Source organism: Salmo salar, chromosome 01, assembly GCF_965601325.2.
Source record: "Salmo salar chromosome 01, fSalSal1, whole genome shotgun sequence".
Taxonomy (NCBI): Eukaryota; Metazoa; Chordata; class Actinopteri; order Salmoniformes; family Salmonidae; genus Salmo; species Salmo salar.
In genome coordinates, this window is record NC_138291.1 from 69,943,497 (window position 1) to 69,966,142 (window position 22,646).

Genomic DNA, 22,646 nt, shown 5'->3' on the forward strand with positions numbered 1-22,646 from the left:
ATCGTATTATTCACATGCACCGAATACGTAAAGTAAAATAATAATAATAATAATTACAGAGCAGCAGTAAAATAACAGTAGTAAGGCTATATACAGTTATCAGCCAAGATAGGCAGGTCTATTATTTGTGGTTCTGAAGAAATCCTAGACAGTGTAGCCTATCTTGTTGCACTTATGGGTCTCTTTACCTGGGCAGGGCCACCTCATTTGGGCAGGTATCCCCAGGTGGATAGAAATCCTCAATGGTGGAAGACTTCACACCCCTCTGCCCATGACATAACCAGAAGGTTTTAAGCTTGATTAATGGCTCCTCTTGCCTGTTGGAGGTAGATAGGCAGCCTGGTCCATCTCTCTCCAGATCTACTCACACCCCAACTGAGATCTTCAGTTTCTTGTTTATTTCTTGTTTCTGGACATGTTGAGCCTGTAGTCGAACCCACAAATCCCGACTCTCCAGATACTCAACTAGTCTAAAGAAGGCCAGTTCTATTGCTTCTTTAATCAGAACAGTTTTCAGCTGTGCTAACATAATTGTAAAAGGGTTTTCTAATGATCAATTAGCCTTTTAAAATGATAAACCTGGATTAGCTAACACAACGTGCCATTGGAACACAATAGTGATGGTTGCTGAAAATGGGCCTCTGTACGCCAATGTACGCCTCTCCATCCAGTTCTAAATTGGTTTCGTCCAGTTCTAAATTGGTTTAGGACCTATTTAACCGGTTAATCGTTTTTTTTGTCACCCTTGGTGAACATAACTCAGAGAAAATAGATATCACATGTGGCGTTCCACAAGGTTAGATTTTGGGTCCGGTACTGTTCAGTTTATATATGTTGCCCCTTGGGAGCGTTATCAGAAAGCACAGCATTGATTTTCACTGCTACGCAGATGATACACAACCTTACATTTCTGTGTCATCAGAGTATTTTAGCTCCACAGATAAATTATACTGTATTAGTGAGTTAAATACTTGGATAGCTCACAACTTCCTCCAGCTAAATCAAGACAAGACGAGGTACTTATTATTGGAGCCAAAGCACAGAGAAAATCTGGCCGCACATTTTAATTCATGGGCAATAAAGATAAAGCACCAGGTAAAAAACCCTGGTGTCATTTTAGATTCTGAACTCAAATTTTGAATCACACATTAGGAATGTGACCAAAATATATTTCTATCTCAGGCTGATACAGAGAGACTCACCCATGCTTTTATTACTACTATAATGCTTTCGTGTCTGGTCTACCCAAGACGGCCATTGGTCAACTGCAAAACACACAGAATGCTGCAGCACGGGTACTGACCAAGACCAAACGGAGAGCACATATTACACCGGTTTTAAAGTCTCTGCACTAGCTGCCTGTGAGTTTTATAATTACTTTTAAGATCCTCCTATTGGTTTTTAAATCAATCCACAAAAGTTATGTACCCAGTAGGTCCCTCAGGTCCTCTGGCACTGGCCTTTTAATTATCCCAAAGCCTAGGACCAAGAGGCATGGAGGCAGCCTTTTGTTATTATGTTGTCCCCCCCCCCTCAGAGAAGGGGGGGGGGACTGTGGACATATTTAAAAGAGATCTTAAAACACACCTTTTTAGCTTTGCTTTTCCTTAGTGCTTTTTTAGTCTTTCAGTTTTTATTGTTATTCTTCTGTTTTTTATCCTCTTATGTTTGTTGTGTAGTAAATATTTCTGTATGTATTTTCATAGTTTATTAGTTTTTTCCTGTGAAGCACATTGCGTTGCATTCATGTCTGAAATGTGCGATATAAATAAAGCTTGATTTGATTGTAATAAACAACGTGGACTCCCTTAGCTTTCCGGATCAATGTTATTGAATGCCAAAGTTTTTTGCTATGAACATGATTGTGCCACAAGCTTGCTAGCTGCGGGGTAAATTACTGCACTTCTCATTAACGGCCTAGCTAATTCAAGTAGCTATGCAGATGTGTACCTGTGCAAGTGCTTCGATAGTGCATGGCTAGCTAGCTAACAGGCCCGAGCTTGTTAGCTACATTTTTGCATTAATCTGGAGGTGAAATGATTAAAGTTTATAGTTAGTGAGACATTGCCCACTAGATAGATTTGTGTAAATGCTGCTGGAAAGAAATCAAATCAAATCAAATACAACAGGTGAAGACCTTACAGTGAAATGCTTACTTACAAACCCTTAACCAACAATGCAGTTTTAAGAAAATACAAAAAAAAGTAAGAGATAAGAATATCACATAATTAAAGCGCAGCAGTAAATAACAACAGCGGGGCTATATACAGGGGGTACCGGTAAAGAGTCAATGTGCGAGGGAACCGGTATCGAGGTAATTTAGGTAATATGTACATGTAAGGAGAGTTATTAAAGTGACTATGCATAGATAATAACAGAGTAGCAGCAGCATATGGGGGGGGGGGAGGGGGGGTGCAATGCAAATACTCTGGGTAGACATTTGATTTGCTGTTCAGGAGTCTTATGGCTTGGGGGTAGAAGCTGTTTATAAGCCTCTTGGACCTAGACTTGGAGCTCTGGTACCGCTTGCTGTGTGGTAGCAGAGAGAACAGTCTATGACTAGGGTGGCAGGAGTCTTTGACAATTTTTAGGGCCTTCCTCTGACACCACCTGGTATAGAGGTCCTGGATGGCAGGAACTTGACCCCGGTGATGTACTGGGCTCTACGATCTACCCTCTGTAGTGCCTTGCGATCGTAGGCCGAGCAGTTGCCATAACAGGCAGTGATGCAACCCATCAGGATGCTCCCGATGAGGCAGCTGTAAAATCTTTTGAGGATCTGAGGACCCATGGCAAATCTTTTCAGTCTCCTGAGAGGGAATAGGTTTTGTCGTGCCCTCTTCACGACTGTCTTGGTGTGCTTGGACCATGTTAGTTTGTTGGTGATGTGGACGCCAAAGAACTTGCCTTGCCGAGCAGTCATGAGTGAACAAGGAGTACAAGAAGTGACTGACCCCTGAGGGGCCCCTGTGTTGAGGATCAGCGTAGCGGATGTGCTGCTACCTACCCTTACCACTTGTGGGCGGCCTGTCAGGAAGTCCAGGATCCAGTTGCAGAGGGAGGTGTTTAGTCCCAGGGTCCTTAGCTTATTGATGAGCTTTGAGGGCGCTATGGTGTTCAACGCTGAGCTGTAGTCAATGAATAGCATTCTCACATAAGTGTTCCTTTTGTCCAGGTAGGAAAGGGCAGCGTGGAGTGCAATACGGATTGCATCATCTGTGGATCTGTTGATGCGGTATGCAAATTGGAGTGGGTCTAGGGTTTCTGGGATAATGGTGTTGATGTGAGCCATGACCAGCCTCAAAGCATTTCATGGCTACAGACATGAGTGCTACAGGTCGGTAGTCATTTAGGCAGGTTACCTTAGTGTCCTTGGGCACAGGGACTATGGTGGTCTGCTTGAAACATGTTGGTATTACAGACTCATACAGGGAGAGGTTGAAAATGTCAGTGAAGACACTTGCCAGTTGGTCAGCACATGCTCACAGTACACGTCCTGCGGCCTGTTTAAAGGTCTTACTCCCATCGGCTGCAGAGAGCGTGATCACATAGTTGTCTGGAACAGCTGATGCTCTCATGCATGTTTCAGTGTTACTTGCCTCGAAGCGAGCATAGAAGTTATTTAGCTCGTCTGGTAGGCTCATGTCACTGGGCAGCTCTCGTCTGTGCTTCCCTTTGTAGTCTGTAATAGTTTGCAAGCCCTGCCACATCCGACAAGCGTCGAAGCCGGTGTAGTACGATTCGATCTTAGTCCTGTATTGACGCTTTGCCTGCTTGATGGTTCATCGGAGGGCATAGCGGGATTTCTTATAAGCTTCCAGGTTAGAGTCCCGCTCTTGAAACCGGCAGCTCTACCCTTCTGGTTGGGGTATGTACGTACGGTTACTTTGGGGACGACGTCCTCGATGCACTTATTTATAAAGCCAGTGACTGATGTGGTGTACTCCTCAATGCCATCGGAAGAATCACGGAACATATTCCAGTAGTGATGCACCGATATGACATTTTTTGGCCGATTCCGATATCTCATATTTTCCTTGCCAAAATCCCAGTACCGATAACCGATATAAAAAAATGAGCGTCCTTTTAAGCATTCTAGTACAGTTAAATAGTTAACACACACACATGGATGCAGCGGTATAAGGCACTGCATCTCAGTGCCAGAGGCGTCACTAGAGTCCCACCATAGGGCGGTGCACAATTGGCCCAGTGTCAGGGTAAGCCGGGGTAGGCCATCATTGTAAATAAGAATTTGTTCTTAACTGACTTGCCTAGTTAAATAAAGGTTCACACACACACACACACACACACACACACCACACACACACACCACACACACACACACACACACACACACACACACACACACACACACACACACACACACACCACACAGACAGACCAAAATAAGGATTAGCCACAATAGTGGACTTTGTGGTTAGCCTTCAAAATAAAGGTATGGCATAATTCTACTATTTGTATTTATTTGCATCACTGTCAATGACATACTTTTATTTTGAACGCAAACCGCAAATTCTGCTATTGTGCCTAATCCTTATTGTGGCTAGCTTCACAACACATAACCCGGTCCGGTCGAGCCTCACTAGCCAGATGAAGCTAGCTGGCTGCTTATAATGTTAGCTTTGGGAAACAGGGTTAGGTAGCTGGCCAGCTATTTATTTTCATGAACTGAATTTAAATTTTAATAGGCTAACAACAAGTGGCTAACCTAGCTAATACTTACAAGGATTCCAAAATCATTACTAAGAATAATGAAAATTACTGCAGTTTCTACTGGTCATTGTTTTCAGGCTGGTTGTATTGGTTCTAGCTAGGTACCAAGCTAAAGCTAGCTACCCCATAAGTTGCGGTCGAACAAATTATCCTATATTACCAACACGGTATTGTAAACACATCGTTCATGGCGGATGTTTGCTTGTTTGCAGACTTTTTTGTACAGCTTTGACAGAGCTACTGTATCTTTTTTGACATGCAAAGACCCAAACGGCGTTCCATAGTATGTATGTCATGAAGTTAATAGCAGTGACGCTATTACTGTGTAACTCCGGTAGGGCAACATCAGAAAAATAGCGCACTTGGTAGTGTTAACCGGTGCTTGACCAGTCGGCGAAAGCCAACATCACCCACGACAGAGAACGGTTGATTGTCAAGGTCAATGAAAGCCATTATCTTGGCATTAATGGATTTCGCCTTTGCGTTGTCTCGTTGAAATGTTGTTACTCTTTCAAATGACTGCTTGACTTGTTGACGGCTCGATCCACACAGCAGACATTGTGGGCTAGTTTAGGAATGCTGTGTTGCACGTATAGCGCAACATTTTATATGACATCGTTACGTCATGTACCTACGTTATATACTGTAGGTATGCACGTCAGCTTTGACTTTGGTTTTGCCCATCGGCGTTAAACTAGACATCGGCCGAGACCGATGTTTGCATTTTTAGCTAATATCGTCCGATTCCGATATGTTCATCGATATATCATGCATCCCTATATTCCAGTCTGTGCTAGCAAAACAGTTCTGTAGTTTAACATCTGCTTCATCTGACCACTTTTTTATAGACCGAGTCACTGGTGCTTCCTGTTTTAATTTTTGCTTGTAAGCAGGAATCAGGAGGACAGAGTTATGGTCAGATTTGCCAAATGGAGGGCGAGTGAGAGCTTTGTTCGCGTCTCTGTGTGTGAAGTAAAGGTGGTCTAGAGTTTTTTTTCCTCTGGTTGCACAATTAACATGCCGATAGAAACGAGGTAAAACTGATTTAAGTTTCCCTGCATTGAAGTCCCCGGCCACTAGGAGTGTCGCCTCTGGATGAGTGTTTTCCTGTTTGCTTATGGCGGAAAACAGCTCATTGAGTGTGGTTTTAGTGCCAGCCTCGGTATGTGGTGGTATGTAGACAGCTACAAAAAATACAGATGAAAACTCTCTAGGTAGATAGTGTGATCTACAGCTTATCATGAGATACTCTACTTCAGGTGAGCAAAACCTTGAGACTTCCTTAGATATCATGCACCAAATATTGTTTACAAATATGCTTAGGCCCCCGCCCCATATTTTACTGGAGGCTGCTGTTCTGTCTTGCCGATGGAGTGTATAACCCACCAGTTGTATGTTCTTAATATCGTCGTTCAGCCACAACTCGGTGAAACATAAGATATTACAGTTTTAAATGTCCTGTTGGTAGGATATACGTGCTTTCAGTTCGTCCCAATTATTTTCCAGCGATTGAACGTTAGCTAACAGGATGGAAGGCAAGGGCAGATTAGCCACTCGTCACCTGATCATCACAAGGCACCCTGATCTCCTTCAGCGAAACCTCCGTTTCCTTTTCCAGCGAATCACGGGGATCTGGGCCTGGTCGGGTGTCTATAGTAGTATATCCCTCCCGTCCGACTCAATGAAGAAGAACTCTTTGTCCAATTTGAGGTGAGTAATCCCAGTTATGATGTCCAGAAGATCTTTTCGGTCATAAGAGACAGTAGCAGGAACATTATGTACAAAACAAGTTACGAACAACGCAAAAAAACAAACAAAATAGCATGGCAGCCCTCCCCTCCGGCTCCGTTTTCACAGTATATGTGATTAGATTATTTTAACTAAAGCAGTGTGTAAGGCTGTTATGTGGGCAAACATTGGCTGCATTAGTCAGGCATACCATGCCTGTGTCAGTGTAATGCATCTATTTGCAGGTTAATGAGGTGGCATTAGTGTAAACAGCTGACGAGCTAAGTCTGTAATACCAACATTGTCCATTTTCCCAAGAACACTAAGGTAACCTGCCTAAATGACTACTGACGCGTAGCACTCACGTCTGTAGCCATGAAATGCTTTGAAAGGCTGGTCATGGCTCACATCAACACCATTATCCCAGAAGCCTTAGACCCACCCAAATTTGCATACCGCACCAACAGCTCCACATACGATGCAATCTCTATTGCACTCCACACTGCCCTTTCACACCTGGACAAAGGAACACCTATGTGAGAATGCTAGTCATTGACTACAGCTCAGCGTTCTACTTATCTATGCTTTAAGGAATGCGTTTGTATATGACCATTCATTGTGTATCCCTCAACAAGTGTATGTGAGCAGCCTATAGATAGGCTACAGTACATTTTCTGAAAGCACTCATGATCTTAGTCAATAGATGGATCAGGCATCTGTAACACAGCTGATGAGCCAGGCCAATACAGAGCAGTCAGTCAGGCTGCAGTGACAGAGAAGAGTGAAGAATCAGTAGCAACAAGGTTGATGTCAGCAGCCTCTCCCAAGAGGCAATAGAAAAGATAGATTTAGAATCCTCGGATGACACAGAAATGCAAAGTTATGTTTCATCTGCGTAGCAGTAAAAATCACTGCTGTGCTTTCTGATAACGCTGCCAAGGGGTAACATATATAATACTGAACAGTACCGGGCCCAAAATCTAACCTTGTGGAACGCCACTTGATATCTATTTTCTCTGAGTTATGTTCACCAAGGGTGACAAAACTCTTGACCGATTTTAAATAGGTCCTAAACCAATTTAGAACTGGACTGGAGGCCAACCCACCTCTCCAATCTGTCCAGAAGGACAGGTCAACATTCACAAGGCCGCAGGGCCAGACGGATTACCAGGACGTGTACTCCCAGCATGCGCTGACCAACTGGCAGGTGTCTTCACTGACATGTTCAACCTCTCCATGTTTGAGTCTGTAAGTGCCATGGTGAAGGACACCAACAGATTTTTCACCTTGTTGGCTCAAGTATTCAAACCAGCGACTTCTGGCCCAACGCTCTAACCGCTAGGCTACCTGCCACCCACTTTGCTACGTCTACAACCTGTCGCTACTTTACTCTACCTAGGGGCAGGTTCATTCATTTTGTTTGGTACTACTGTACATTATTTTATTGAGCTGCTTAGGCACTAAGGAAAGGAGACCTCTCTGTGAGGTGAAGATCACTGTTCCTGTTAATCAGCTAAACACTCTTTAGGACACAAGTGGGTGGGGCCTATAGGAAAAATAGACAATTGTTTCTACAAGGGTTATTGTGAGTTACACCCCCCTGCTTTCATTTGTCATGGGAGTATGTTGTCCCAGTAGTGTGTCTAAGTTTTATTGCAATATGCTACTTTTCAGGAAAATATCTACTCTTCAACTGGCTTGGCAGAAGTTTGTTTAGCACAGAACAGATGACCTGGGTTGAAAGGTGGCCCTTGGCAGAAACACATTTTTTCATGCCTAGTTCAATAACCTCAGTATAAATGATTCATTTGACATTATTGTAAATACTCCATATAAATGGTCAATATAACATGTTTCACCCATGGTGTGTGTGTATAGGGAGAAAAACCTGACCCAATTTGTGGAAATACTCAATTATCATCCAGCCTCAGAGCTCATGGTCAGAGATAGGAGTTCCATGGTCTGCTGCTTTTCCCATTGTTTATTGTTTCCTGTGCATTACCCCAGAATTCCACATTCTTGCATCTAGTTATTGTATTTAGAGCTTGCACAGAAAACATATTGTTGCCATGCCAAGAGTGTTTCTTTTTTGTGTGTAGTGGATGCTAAGCTCATGGCCATGTCACAAAGCTCTTATTCACTCACTAGTTTTGGTGTATAGGGCTATTTGTATTTGTGTGTGTGTGTGTGTGTGTGTGTGTGTGTGTGTGTGTGTGTGTGTGTGTGTGTGTGTGTGTGTGTGTGTGTGTGTGTGTGTGTGTGTGTGTGTGTGTGTGTGTGTGTGTGTGTGTGTGTGTGTGTGTGTGTGTGTATAAGAGAGGGAGAGTGTGCGCATGCACATCAAATCAAGTATTATTGGTCACATACACACAGTATTTAGCAGATGTTATTGTGGGTGTAGCGAAATGCGTGTGTTCCTAGCTCCAACAGTGCAGTAATATCTAACAATACATACTAAAGAATGGAATTAAGAAATATAGAAGTATTTATGTTATTACATTTTCATAAACACAAACATAGCACCAAAAAGTGTCTGACAATACATTTAATTAGGAAATTATAAATGTATCCAATCCTTGCCACGCACACCTGTGCTGGACTAGAACATGGTCTGACAGACCCTGACTGAAAGGTTTATCAGAGCATCTCCTACTTACATTTTCTTTGTGACAAAATAAAAATGTCCCCCATGAAAGAAAGAAAGCAAGGCTTTATTAAGAGATCCATCTGTGTTGGGTTGAGTCACGATAATCACCAGCATTTGAAATATTTAATACTGTATGTGCTTGTAATCTGAAGAGATTGCAGCATTGCCATGACAACAGATACACGCTGGAGCTCCCTGCTTTATGGTAAGTGCTCCACAGAGCACAGAGGCAGCTGAGTGCTGGAAGTGCACCCTATAGTGCAGGGGACTGTAGGGCCAGCCATATCTGATGTATTTGCTGTCTCAAAAAAATAAATGTCAGTAGTTAAGTAAAATGTGAAAGCATTAAAGCCTAACCACTCCCTTTGTCCCTGAGCCACAGGTAATAAATCCCAGGACAGTGGCATCGTAGAGATGGAGGAGCTTCCTGTCCCTCAGAACATCAAGATCAGCAACATCACATGTGACTCTTTCAAGATTTGCTGGGACATGGAGCCCCGTGTCAAGGAGCGCATCACTCACTACTTCATTGACCTCAATAAGAAGGAGAACAAGAATTCCAACAAGTTCAAACACAAGGTAATCTTTCACACACACAACAACAACAACTAGGCTATTTCAAAGGAATAGCTCAGACATTTCCTAATTCTGTAATACAATCAATCAATCTCCTTTATTTTATAAAGCCCTTTTCACATCAGCATTAGTCACAAAGTGCTTTAGATACCTGGCCTAAAACCCCAAAAAGTGAGCAATGCAGAGGCAGAAGCACAGTGGCTAGGGAAAAACTCCCTAGAGTGGGAAGTTGTCTATCAAATTATTTCTACATGATGAGGCAAGTAATTTAGTTAGAGCTAGAACACCAACCAGTATCTACCCACATCGTAACCTTTCTATTCCAAACAAGAAGTGTATCAGGTGTAACCTTTTACCAGTGCTCAGAACTGACACTCCCACACACTCTCTAACACCAGATAACCGTGTACTCTACTAGCAGTAACAATATCACATAATGCTAGCAGAGACTAATTGCACAAGATGGCTGCTGTTTGAGCCATTAATCGAATAGATCTAATGTAAAATCTTACAGACCTATTTCATCAGTCTCCCAGCTCACATTATGGGTGTAGTGACCATAAAAGCCCCCCTAAAGGAAGTGTTTTTCTTCCCATTCTCTGTGTGAATATAGACCGCATGCAGTTATTATCATTACAGCATGCAGGGACGATGTTGTGCATTAATGTACTGCTGTTGTCGCTACACAGGGGCTGGTGTAATACTGCAGGGTGTGCGGGCCCAATCAATGTCCTGCAGCTAATGCATAGATGGAGGAGATAGGAAGTATAATACTAGGCTCCATAGTATACAGTGAATACATTTTGAGGAGATGGGCATAAGGGAACGCTACAGTCTATACATGTGTCGTTTGAGCAGCTTAACACTGAGAAGTGTATTTATGCTGAGTTTCTGTTTTGGTGTGTATGTGGCATTAAAGTATATATATATCAATAATAAGGAGGCCCCTACTGCCATTGATACATATGATATGTTGCTTGTGCAGCTGAACAGTGAACAATGTGTTAATGCAGAGTTTGTGTGTAGAGTTGTAAGCTTTGTGTATGTTACGTGTAAGCACTCTGTCTGTGTCCCCGTCCAGGATGTCCCCACTAAGCTGGTGGCGAAGGCGGTTCCTCTGCCCATGACGGTGAGGGGTCACTGGTTCCTCAGCCCGCGTACCGAGTACACTGTGGCCGTCCAGACAGCTTCCAAACAGACTGATGGAGACTACGCTGTGTCAGAGTGGAGCGAGATCATAGAGTTCACCACCGCCGGTGAGGCAAGGGGCAGAAGAGGGGCAGGGAAACAAAGCTTTTTGATACATGGATTTTTAAAATATATATCCCTAAAACCTTCTGCCTTTTATATGATGAACATGTTATATTTGTCTAATGGCTAATCCGAACCCCTGTTTCCAGATTATTCCACGGTGCATCTAACCCAACTGCTGGAGAAAGCTGAGGTCATCGCAGGGAGGATGCTGCGCTTCTCTGTGTTCTACAGGAACCAGAACAAAGAGTACTTTGACCAGGCCAAGTACGTATGTCTGCACAACAACCAGCAAATTTATTCTGATGTTATGATACTGTATGTAACATTTTTCAAGCGGAATCACGTAATATGGAGATAAATAGGGATGCACATGATCTTTGCTAATACCACCTTCCCTTTCAACTGAAATTGTCAGATGCTTTCTTCTAAGCTCAAGGGAAAGGGTCCAGATGTTATGGTTTGAAGCATTTTTTTATATGCTCAGATCTGCATGTGCAGGGGACTCCCGAGTGGCACAGCTGTCTAAGGCACTGCATCCCAGTGCTTGAGGTGTTACTACAGACCCGGGTTCGATCCCAGCCTGTGTCACAGCCGGCTGTGACCGGGAGACCATGAGGCGGCGCACAATTGGCCCAGTGTCGTCCGGGATAGGGGAGGGTTTGGCCGGCCGGGATTTCCTTGTCTCATCTCGCTCTAGTGACTCCTTGTGGTGGGCTGAGCGCATGCTAGCTGACTTCGGTCGCCAGCTGGCTTCCGGGTTCAGCGAGCAGTGTGTCAAGAAGCCATGCAGCTTGGCAGGGTTGTGTTTTGGAGGACCCATGGCTTTCGACATTCGCCTCTCCCGAGTCCGTAGTGGAGTTGCAGTGATGGGACAAGACTGTAACTACCAATTGGGGAGAAAAGGGGGTAGAAGTACAACAACAAAAGATATCTGCATGTGTAGGGCTAGTTCTGTATTTGGGGAGTTAGGGGTGGGCAACTAGCAGCCCCCCCTTTTGTAGGCCCATGGATCAATCCCCCTACCCCAAAAATGGTACAATTGAAATTTGATTGTGAATCAGCGTTTTTTTTATTGTTATGTCACTGACAGTCACTAAATTAGCCCATGTCACCAAATCCATTTTTGATTGGTAAGTTAGTTTAGCCATACTGTATATCTAAACTTGTAGTAATCATGTTCGAATTACCGACCAGGGGCCCCCATTGATTTTCTTTGTTACTGTCACTCAGATATCATATTAAAAACTGCAAAATGAATAGAACTGCATTAAATGAGTTATAAAGTTGCAAAATCTTCTCTCCTCCCCATGGCAAAATGCGTAGAATTGCAGGAAATTAACTCTAAATTGTTTTTTTCTCTCCACTGTTAAGAGGGGGGCCGCTAAAATGTTTTGCTTGCAAGGTCCCCAAAAGGCTAAGGCCAGCTCTGACTGCATGTGTGGGTATGCAGACCCGTGAGCCACTGTGGCCCCTCACGATGAGTTCTGATTTTTTGTGGCCCTCATTAAAGTTGCCCAAGCTCAGCAGAAGGGTATTATTGCAAAAAAGTGTTGACAGGAATCGTATTAGTTCTCCAAATCCATTCATAAACTCTGCTACATTGCATTATACAAAAAATAAAGTACCCGGGTTAGCAGATTATAGTTCAGTAACATAACAGTTCTGAAATCTATTTACTTGTAGTTTTTTTCTGCATTCTGAACTAGAAGAGTAACATGGTCACAAAACCTCCAAATTACTATTTTACAAAACAGCAGCTTACACAAGCTAAGTAAAAAACAAAACAAAAAAAATGTTTTCCATTTGCGTATATGCTGGAACAAATTACCTTCCCAATGACCACATGCATTGGACTTGGATTAATTTTTCCAAATAATTTCAAACCTACTGCTGTAATTACTGGAATAAATGAAGAGAAAGCATTGTGCTCGGAGAAGCAAAGCCTTTTAAAGTATATTCTGAAGAAAGAGGAATCAGAGTGTGTAGCAAACACCTGGCAGACTAACATGACTGGAAAGCAAGATAGAGAGAGAGAGAGAAACGGAGTGAATGAGACCGAGAGGAGATGAGTCTGTTGTGTTTTAAAATGTTTGCTGATGTGTCTTAAGTGAATATGTATTTTTTTGGAGGGGGAGTTAAGAGATCTTTCTGCTCTCTAGTTTTATCTTCTCTTATTTTCATTTCTCTGTGGTGTAGCATGGTGAAGGACCGTAAAATGAGGCCTTTGCTATGAAGACCCGGGTGGGACCTGAATAATTTGATAATTACCATGACAGAGACAATTATGGTTATCATGATAACCTTTTAAAGTGTTACCAATGTAATTACACCAATAATTGAAGCATTTGGAGCTCGTATTTGCATCATAGGAGATCTGACTGCCAATTTATACGTTCCTCAGAAGCACTGTGCTTTTTTCAAGTTTCTACTATTAATTTGTTGGCATCCAGAGATCTTTCCGAATGTCACAGCTGTCTTCAGAAATGGACCAAAATGCAGCAGAGTTAGTATTCATCCTTCAATTTAATTAGAACGAACACTATACAAGAACAAAAACAAGGACACTGACAGCCAACAGTCCTGTCAGGTGCAACCACACTAAACAAGAAACAATTACCCACAACCCCAAAGAAAAACACACACTCCTATATAGTACTCCCAATCAAAGGCAACTCAACACACCTGCCTTCAATTGGGAGTCCTAATCACCAACAACCATTCACACACACACACAAAAACCCTGCCACATCCTGACCAAAACTAATCCAATTGCTCCCTCTGCTGGTCAGGATGTGACAGTACCCCCCCTCAAGGTGCAGACCCCGTAATGCACCTTACAAAAAGAAAACACAACAAAAAATCCCCAATACCCCAACAAAACCAATAAACAATAACCCCTAAACAATAAGGGAGGGAAGGGAGGGTGGCTGCCGTCAACGACGGCACTGTGCTACACCCTCCCTCCCCAACCCACCTATCCTGGAGGTGGCTCAGGTGCGGGACGTAAACCTTGCTCCACCTTCGGCGTCGTCCACTTTGGTGGCGCCGATAGCTGCACCGGGCAGATGGGCCACTCGAGCTGACCCTGGCGGACGGACCACTCGGGCTGGGCCGGAGGACAGGTGGGCCACTCGGGCTGGGCCGGAGGACAGGCGGGCCACTCGGGCTGGGCCGGAGGACAGGCGGGCCACTCGGGCTGGGCCGGAGGACAGGCGGGCCACTCGGGCTGGGCCGGAGGACAGGCGGGCCACTCGGGCTGGGCCGGAGGACAGGCGGGCCACTCGAGCTGGGCCGGAGGACAGGCGGGCCACTCGGGCTGGGCCGGAGGACAGGCGGGCCACTCGGGCTGGGCCGGAGGACAGGCGGGCCACTCGGGCTGGGCCGGAGGACAGGCGGGCCACTCGGGCTGGGCCGGAGGACAGGCGGGCCACTCTGGTAGACCCGGAGGGCAGTCGGGCCACTCTGGTAGACCCGGAGGGCAGTCGGGCCACTCTGGCAGACCCGGAGGGCAGTCGGGCCACTCTGGCAGACCCGGAGGGCAGTCGGGCCACTCTGGCAGACCTGGAGGGGCAGTCGGGCCACTCTGGCAGACCCGGAGGGCAGTCGGGCCACTCTGGCAGACCCGGAGGGCAGTCGGGCCACTCTGGCAGACCCGGAGGGGCAGTCGGGCCCACTGGCGGGCTGGTACTGGACGTGCCAGCCTGAAGACACGCACCTCCATGCTAGTGCGGGGAGCTGGCCTGGGGCTCCATTCTTGCCCCGCAAAACTGCCCTTGTGCCCCCCCCAAAAAAGTTATTGGGGCTGCCTCTCGAGTTTACTAAACTCTTCCATCGCCCTGGAAACGCTCCTCCTTAGCTCTGCCCACGTCCATCCTTGCTCCTCGTTCCTCTGCTGCTTGGTCCTGGTTTGGTGGGTAATTCTGTCACAGCTGTCTTCAGAAATGGACCAAAATGCAGCAGAGTTAGTATTCATCCTTCAATTTAATTAGAACAAACACTATACAAGAACACTGACAGCCAACAGTCCTGTCAGGTGCAACCACACTAAACAAGAAACAATTACCCACAACCCCAAAGAAAAACACACACTCCTATATAGGACACCCAATCAAAGGCAACTCAACACACCTGCCTTCAATTGGGAGTCCTAATCACCAACAACCATTCACACACACACACAAAAACCCTGCCACATCCTGACCAAAACTAATCCAATTGCTCCCTCTGCTGGTCAGGATGTGACACCGAATACAATCCGTGTGTCTGTTGTTTTTTCTGAGTTCTGTCTAGTGCAAAGGAAGGTGTCTGTTTACCAAGCAGAAAACTGAGGAGCAATTTGCATTAACCAGGGGCTGGATTCTATCCGTATCACGGATGTATCGTGGAAGATCTGTGTTAAAATGTAAAGGTATTGTCAATTGAGCTGACATATGCAGTGTTTACTGTGAATGCAGTATCCGCGAACGCAGGAACATTGGCTTTAAATTTAAATTGAGCTATAATGCAGATCTCCCGTGATACTTCTGTGATCAGAATTGAATTCAGCCCTAGATTACATTTACCAGGGGCTCGATTCAATCCGTTGTGCTGAAGATCTGAGCTACAGCGAGATATACATTTTAAGGAGACTGCATTCGGTAAACACAGCATATGTCGGCTTAAATCTGAAATTACCATGAAATTTGAATCGCGCAAGAAACACTGAATTTTTATGATATGGATTGAATCGAGCCCTAGATCTGTCTTTTTACTCATTGTTTCCAAAATGGAGCCTTTCTGAGAACTTGTTTGCATTATCAAGAGACACATTGACAAGCTTTTGATAGGATCCAATTACTACCCTAATCCCTGGTTGTATTGATGATGCATTGTAATCTATAGTATAGTGAATACTCAGACAGTTGTCCATGTTTCCTCTCCAGGGAGGTGCATGGGAACCGCATGCTGCCAGCAGTGAAGGACAACAGTGGAAGCCACGGCTCACCTATCAGCGGAAAGCTGGAGGGCCTCTACTTCAGCTGCAACACAGAGTTCAACACAGGCAAGCCCCCCCAGGATTCCCCCTACGGCCGCACACGCTTTGAGATCCAGGCTGAGACCCTGTTCAACCCCAAGACTAATCTCTACTTCGGGGACTTCTACTGCATGTATACAGCCTACCACTACGTCATACTGGTGCTGGCCCCACAGGGCTCGCCCGGCGATGACTTCTGTAAGGCAAGGCTGCAAGCGCTCGACGTCACCAACAACCACTTCCTGACGTGCACGGTGGACGAGGAGGCGGGCGACGGGGCGCTGGTGTTCCAGCACGCCCAGGATGTGATCCTGGAGGTGATTTACACGGAGCCCGTGGACCTGGCACTGGGCACGGTGTCAGAGATCAGCGGGCACCAGCTTATGAGCCTTTCTACTGTCAACGCCAAGAAGGACCCCAGCTGCAAGACCTGCAACATCAGCGTGGGACGCTAGTGGGAGACTGGACTGGACCTGTGCTACACACACATGCAACCCCAACCTTTACACACCTCTATATCCACAAAGAACCACCCTCCCAAAAGAAGAACAGTGCAAAAGAGGGACCCAGACTGTTAAAGAAATGTAACAACAGGGTGCGGTGCTAGAATTCACAATCCAATAGCATACACACACAAACATAAACAAAACACATCATCCATAACCCTTTACATCCTCAAAGGACCACCCTCCCAAAAGTGTGGAACTCTATTCCAGCCACCCGTCAACCCCATCAGAAGAGAAACAATGCAAAAGAGGGAGGAGCCCCAACTGAAAGATCTACAGCTTAAGTGTGGGACCCTAACAACCCTTTGTCAGCATCATCCAAATCGGCTAGCCAACACTGGCCAATTAACTGACTGATCCCTTTAAATGTTCTAACCAAACAATCATTGTTGCCTGCATTTATTCGCACAGCTTTTCTCATAGATTTTCCCTCCTGTTGTTTTTCAAACATCTCCTTCTCCCTTTGACCTTTCTGTTCACTTCAGTCCAGGTAGACAGGTGGTTGTGTTCCTCTTTTTCTGTCTCTTCTGGAAGGTGTTAGTTTGGTTTCATATCAAACAGATCCAAGTTACTCCATACCTCCCTCCCTCTATTGGCAGAGACTGGTACAGTGTCATCATCTTTATGCCAAAGGTAACACAAATGGAAATAACTTGCTGTAGAATAACAATACTAATGCAACAGCCACTAAAAAGCAAATTAACTCTGAGATCAACTTGGTAACTACTACTTGGTAACCTTTAAGAGCATGATGCTGTCAACTACATTGTTATGTTTTATTTATTCTAGTTATAATGAAACCATAAACTGTGTTTAGCAAAGTAAATGTGAAAATATGTATTTTTTACTGATATATATAGAAACCAGAAGTGCACAATGTCAAGAGATCTGATAATAGTAAAGAATGGCATTTTGGGATGAAAAACACATTTGACTGCGGGAGTAACTTGCCCTATGCCAACATTCACACATTTTTTTTTTCAAGGTAATGTATAACTTGAATTACCACAATGCATCATGTCAACTATTAACTAATACATATCATAGTACAATGTGGGACTAAAAACTGATTGACATACACAAACATTCTACAGGATTGTCGGATTGTATATTTGGATGACATATCCTCCTTGCCAAGATTGCACTTTTCAAAGTGCCACATTTGAACATAGTACACCACCTGTTATACCGAGAATAGTTTTGCGAGAAGAAAATGCAAGTAACAATAGTGTCATAAAATATCTTAGAAATTGATAACGTGTATCTAACATCAACTGCGTTATATTTGTTCTCTTTGTTTCCTTAAAATTAAACTGTTACACTCGCTACATCAGTTGCATAAAATATCATTTGTTATTATAAATAACAAAGTACTTGTTAAGGGACAAAAAAATTCTGGATGTCACCCAGCAACTCTTGAATCATCTTGCCATCACTCTTAACCAAAGTGAGAGTCAGTCAACATCAAAGTAATTTAAAGTGCATCACCATGTAACCATGACATGAAACATGACAAGAAGTACCGGTATTTCACTTTGAAAATTGTTCAGAAACTAAAGGTCCTATAAATGAGTAAAAAAGTGTTTCAAAATAAAAGTCCCACTGTGAAGGAGGCTTAGACAGTCTTCTAAGTATCCTGTTTACTGAGCAGGGCTTCCAGTAAGTGGAGTTTAGCTTTTAGGTTCTTGTACTCGCAGTACTCCTCTGCCATGGGCCCGCGGTCCTCTTTCTGGGCATTCCTTTAAAGACGAGGAAGAGAAAAATACTAACTTAACATTTTAGACAAGCTGCAGCTTCCTTTACTGGTATAGTCCTTGTGTTGCCTTATTCAGATAACATTGTACAGTGAGTATTGTAATTAAAGCATTGTATTTTAGGGCTCTATTCAATCTGCATCACGGAAATTCAGCTTTACAGCGTGATTGAAATTTAATGGCAATGTTCCCGCTTAAGTGGAGAATGCATTCATGGTAAACGCTGCTTATGTCGGCTCAATCGGAAATTACCTTTACATGTCGTTCAGAGCAGTTCTCTATCTCTCCGTCTCTCTCCTAAGTACTTATTTGTGTCGTATTAACGTGAGTGTGCATCACGCTGTTGTAGCATTCTGCTGAATTCTTTTAGTGGATGTTTTATTTTATTTTTCACAAGGCATTGTTGAACTATGGATACCAAATGTTCCAGTTTGTTAAAAGAAAATTAAAGAAAAAGCAAACAGTGAAGTGTAACGAGTCTTACCTGCCGGTCTGTGTGTAGAAGTGGTCCTCAAAGTCTCGGAGTACTGAATGGAGTCTCTTCTTCTCTGCTCGTGTCACCCTCAGCTGCTCCAGTAACTCTGATCTACAGTACAGTAGGAGGGGTCACAGAGAGGAGTGAGACAAGAATACATACAGCAAGGCCTCACTCCCAAATGAATCTCTATGCACTAGCAAGAGAAGTTAACCAGGGGCATACCTTGATGCCTCGTGCAGTGTTGCTGTGGTGACGCTGGGTGGCTGTAGACTTTTGATCTCCTCCAGAGGTGACACGAGAGGTGTGTTGGCTACCTCGTTATGCGGTAGACACAGTGACTCTTCTGACACACAGTGCAACGCTGTATGAGGTAGCCAGGGGCTGTCCTTCACATACTCTTCATCAGAACACTCCTCTTCCACCTGTAGGGAATCAGAGCACAGAGGCTGTAGACTAATAGTGAAGACATCAAAACTATGAAATAACAAATATGGAATTATGTAGTAACCAAAAAGTGATAAACAAATTCTTCAAAGTAGCCACCCTTTGCCTGATGACAGTTTTGCACACACTTGGCATTCTCTCAACCAGCTTCATGAGGTAGTCACCTGGAATCTATTTCAATTAACACGTGTGCCTTGTTAAGTTAATTTGTGGAATTTCTTTCCTTCTTAATATATTTGAGCCAATCAGTTGTGTTGTGACAAGGTAGGGGTGGTATACAGAAGATAGCCCTATTTGGTAAAACACCAAGTCCATATTATGGCAAGAACAGCTCAAATAAGCAAAAAGAAATGACAGTCCATCATTAATTTAAGACATGAAGGTCAGTCAATTTCAAGAACTTTGAAAGTTTCTTCAAGTGCAGTCGCTAAAACCATCAAGCGCTATGATGAAACTGACTCTCATGAGGACCGCCACAAGAAAGGAAAACCCAGAGTTACCTCTGCTGCAGAGGATAAGTTCATTAGTTACCAGCCTCAGAAATTGCAGCCCAAAAAAATGCTTCACAGAGTTCAAGTAACAGCCACATCTCAACATCAAAGAGGAGACTGCGTGAATCAGGCCTTTATAGTCGAAGAAACCACTACTAAAGGACACCAATAAGAAGAAGAGACTTGCTTGGGCCAAGAAACACGAGCAATGGATATTACACTGGTGGAAATCTGTCCTTTGGTCTGATGAGTCCAAATTTGAGATGTTTAGTTCCAACCGCCATGTCTTTGTGAGACGCAGAGTAGGTGAACGGATGATCTCCGCATATGTGGTTCCCACCATGAAGCATGGAGGAGGAGGTGTGAGGGTGTGGGGATGCTTTGTGGTGACACTGTCTGTGATTTATTTAGAATTCACGGTACACTTAACCTGCATGGCTACCACAGCATTCTGCAGCAATACGCCATCCCATCTGGTTTGGGCTTAGTGGGACTATCATTTGTGTTTCAACAGGACAATGACCCAACACACCTCAAGGTGTGTAAGGACTATTTGACCAAGAAGGAGAGTGATGGAGTGCTGCATCAGATGACCTAGCCTCCACAATCACCCAACCTCAACCCAATTGAGATGGTTTGGGATGAGTTGGACAACAGAGTGAAGAAAAAGCTATCAACAAGTGCTCAGCATATGTGGGAACTCCTTCAAGACTGTTGGAAAATAATTCCTCATGAAGCTGGTTGAGAGAATTCCAAGTGTGCAAAGCTGTCACCAAGGCAAAGGGTGGCTACTTTGAAGATTCACAAATATCAAATATATTTTGATTTGTCTAACACTTCTTTGGTTACTACATTATTCAATATGTGTTATGGAATATAGAAAAACCCTTGAATGAGTTGGTGTGTCCAAACTTGACTGGTACTGTATATCATTTATTATTATTATTTTTTAAATCTTTCACAAAAGTGGAGCACTGGGCCTTTATTATTCCTGTGTTAGGGGACCGATATAGCCTTCTATAGCGTAGCCCAAATGTAAAACACAGCAATAGATCTCAGTTTATTGCATAAATCGTGAATGCATTGGATTGCAATGCTGGTGCGATAAATAATCCAGTCCAGTTTAATGAATTACAGTGTAGACTAATCCAAGTGTAGGCTACGACAATGTAAATAGGGAAGAATGCTAAAACGTGGTCAGTGGCAGATCAAAATAGCAGGTGAATGGAGGAGTTGTCCATGGTGCTGTCATTCTAGGTCCTTTATTACCCTGTTCATAATGGGGCGGTTGCATTTTGGTTTCTGCTCAGATGGATGAAGCCAGCAGGGAACACATACAGACACCACCGGTTACAGACCTACCAAAGATCTTACTTGCAGTGGTGTATTGCCATTATTTTTTAGATGAGGGAGCGCAAAAAAAGATGTAAATGACGTCAACATTTCCTCAATGAAAGTTTGCACTTCAGCCCTGTTCCTGAAGTGCTACCGTCCTGTAGGGTTTCACTACAACCCCAGATGTAACTAACTCGATTAATCTTATCAACCAGCTAATTATTAGAATCAGGTGCGCTAAATTAGGGTTGAAATGAAAACCTACAGGATGGTAGTACTCCAGGAACAGGGTTGGAGAGCCCTGTTATAAAAAATGATGCCTAAAATGCATCCTCCAATTGCAACGTTCGCCTATGCCCACACTTATTGTCTCAAGAAAATATAATATTTTTAATACCCTCAAACACCAAGTTAGGCATACCTAATTTCTAAATAGGCCATCATCACTGTCAATCGTGAATTAAAATTATTCAAGGTTTACCAGTGAAACTGCATCTCCATGCCAATCATTTGATTGATCTCAATCAGTTTCATGGGAATAGCCAATGCATCTCAATCTTCTTGAATTACTGTTTCGTGAACAAATTATACAAGATGACGTTAACAAACTATTAATCCTTTCTTGTATTTTGTTCCAATCAAAGCATATATCCTGCATAGTGGCTCTGCATAGTGACGCATTATACTATTTATTTTACTATTCAGCTTAAGCTAACCATCCTACAATCTCATTCGAAATTGCAGTTGAAGTCGGGAGTTTACATACACTTAGGTTGGAGTCATTAAAACTCGTTTTTCAACCACTCCACAAATTTCTTGTTAACAAACTATAGTTTTGGCAAGTCGGTTAGGACATCTACTTTGTGCATGACACAAGTAATTTTTTCAACAATTGATTACAGACAGATTATTTCACTGTATCACAATTCCAGTGGGTCAGAAGTTTACATACACTAAGTTGACATTGCCTTTAGCCTCTAGAGGACCCCTTCCCACTCTGATCCCGCTAACGGGATTTATTGACAAGATACCATGGCGGGAAATTCAAAACTGCAAGAATCTAATAATTTCAATTTCTCAAACAATCAACTATTTTTCACCTTTTGAAAGATAAACATCTCCTAAATCCAACCACATTGTCCGATTTCAAAGAGGCTTTACGGCGGAAGCATAAAGTTAGGTTATGTTAGGAGAGTACATTGAAAATAGCTGTGTGTAATGTTTTGTCAATTCAAAGACAGGCGTCACCAAAAGCAGAAATCCAGCTAAAATTATGCACTAACCTTTGACAATCTTCATCAGATGACACTCCTAGGACATTATGTTATACAATACATGCATTTTTTGTTCCATCAAGTTCATATTTATATCCAAAAACAGCATTTTACAGTGGCGGTGAAATTCAGATTTTTTTTCTCCCTCAAATGCTTCCGGTGAATCGGCGTTACAATTTACAAAATTACTATTCGAAAACATTGGTAAATTATAATATTGTCATTCAAAGATTTATAGATTAACATCTCGTAAATGCTACCGCATTGCCAGATTTCAAAATAACTTTACTGGGAAATCACACTTTGCGATAAACGGGGTGCTATGCTAAGAACAATAGGCTAGGATATACAGGTTAGCACCATCTTGTAACTGTCTAAAATCAATAATACTATTATAAATAATCCCTTACC

The 22,646-nt window shown here is 43.4% G+C and overlaps 2 protein-coding genes across 2 annotated transcripts in view; one reads left to right on the top strand and one right to left on the bottom strand.

The window, feature by feature from the left end:
- phyhiplb (phytanoyl-CoA 2-hydroxylase interacting protein-like b) overlaps nucleotides 1-18,676 on the top strand; it is a 38,105-nt gene extending 19,429 nt beyond the window's left edge. The window contains exons 2-5 of the mRNA XM_014204983.3: nucleotides 9,492-9,688; nucleotides 10,767-10,941; nucleotides 11,086-11,203; nucleotides 15,862-18,676. Of these exons, the coding sequence (XP_014060458.1) occupies nucleotides 9,492-9,688; nucleotides 10,767-10,941; nucleotides 11,086-11,203; nucleotides 15,862-16,408 (1,037 nt within the window). The 3' untranslated portion in view covers nucleotides 16,409-18,676. The remainder of the gene's footprint in view (nucleotides 1-9,491; nucleotides 9,689-10,766; nucleotides 10,942-11,085; nucleotides 11,204-15,861) is intronic.
- Nucleotides 17,288-22,646, bottom strand: part of fam13c (family with sequence similarity 13 member C) — a 30,888-nt gene continuing 25,529 nt past the window's right edge. The window contains exons 9-11 of the mRNA XM_045721392.2: nucleotides 18,914-19,113; nucleotides 18,698-18,799; nucleotides 17,288-18,198 (exon numbers count right to left, since the gene is read on the bottom strand). Coding sequence (XP_045577348.1) covers nucleotides 18,087-18,198; nucleotides 18,698-18,799; nucleotides 18,914-19,113 — 414 coding nt within the window. The 3' untranslated portion in view covers nucleotides 17,288-18,086. The remainder of the gene's footprint in view (nucleotides 18,199-18,697; nucleotides 18,800-18,913; nucleotides 19,114-22,646) is intronic.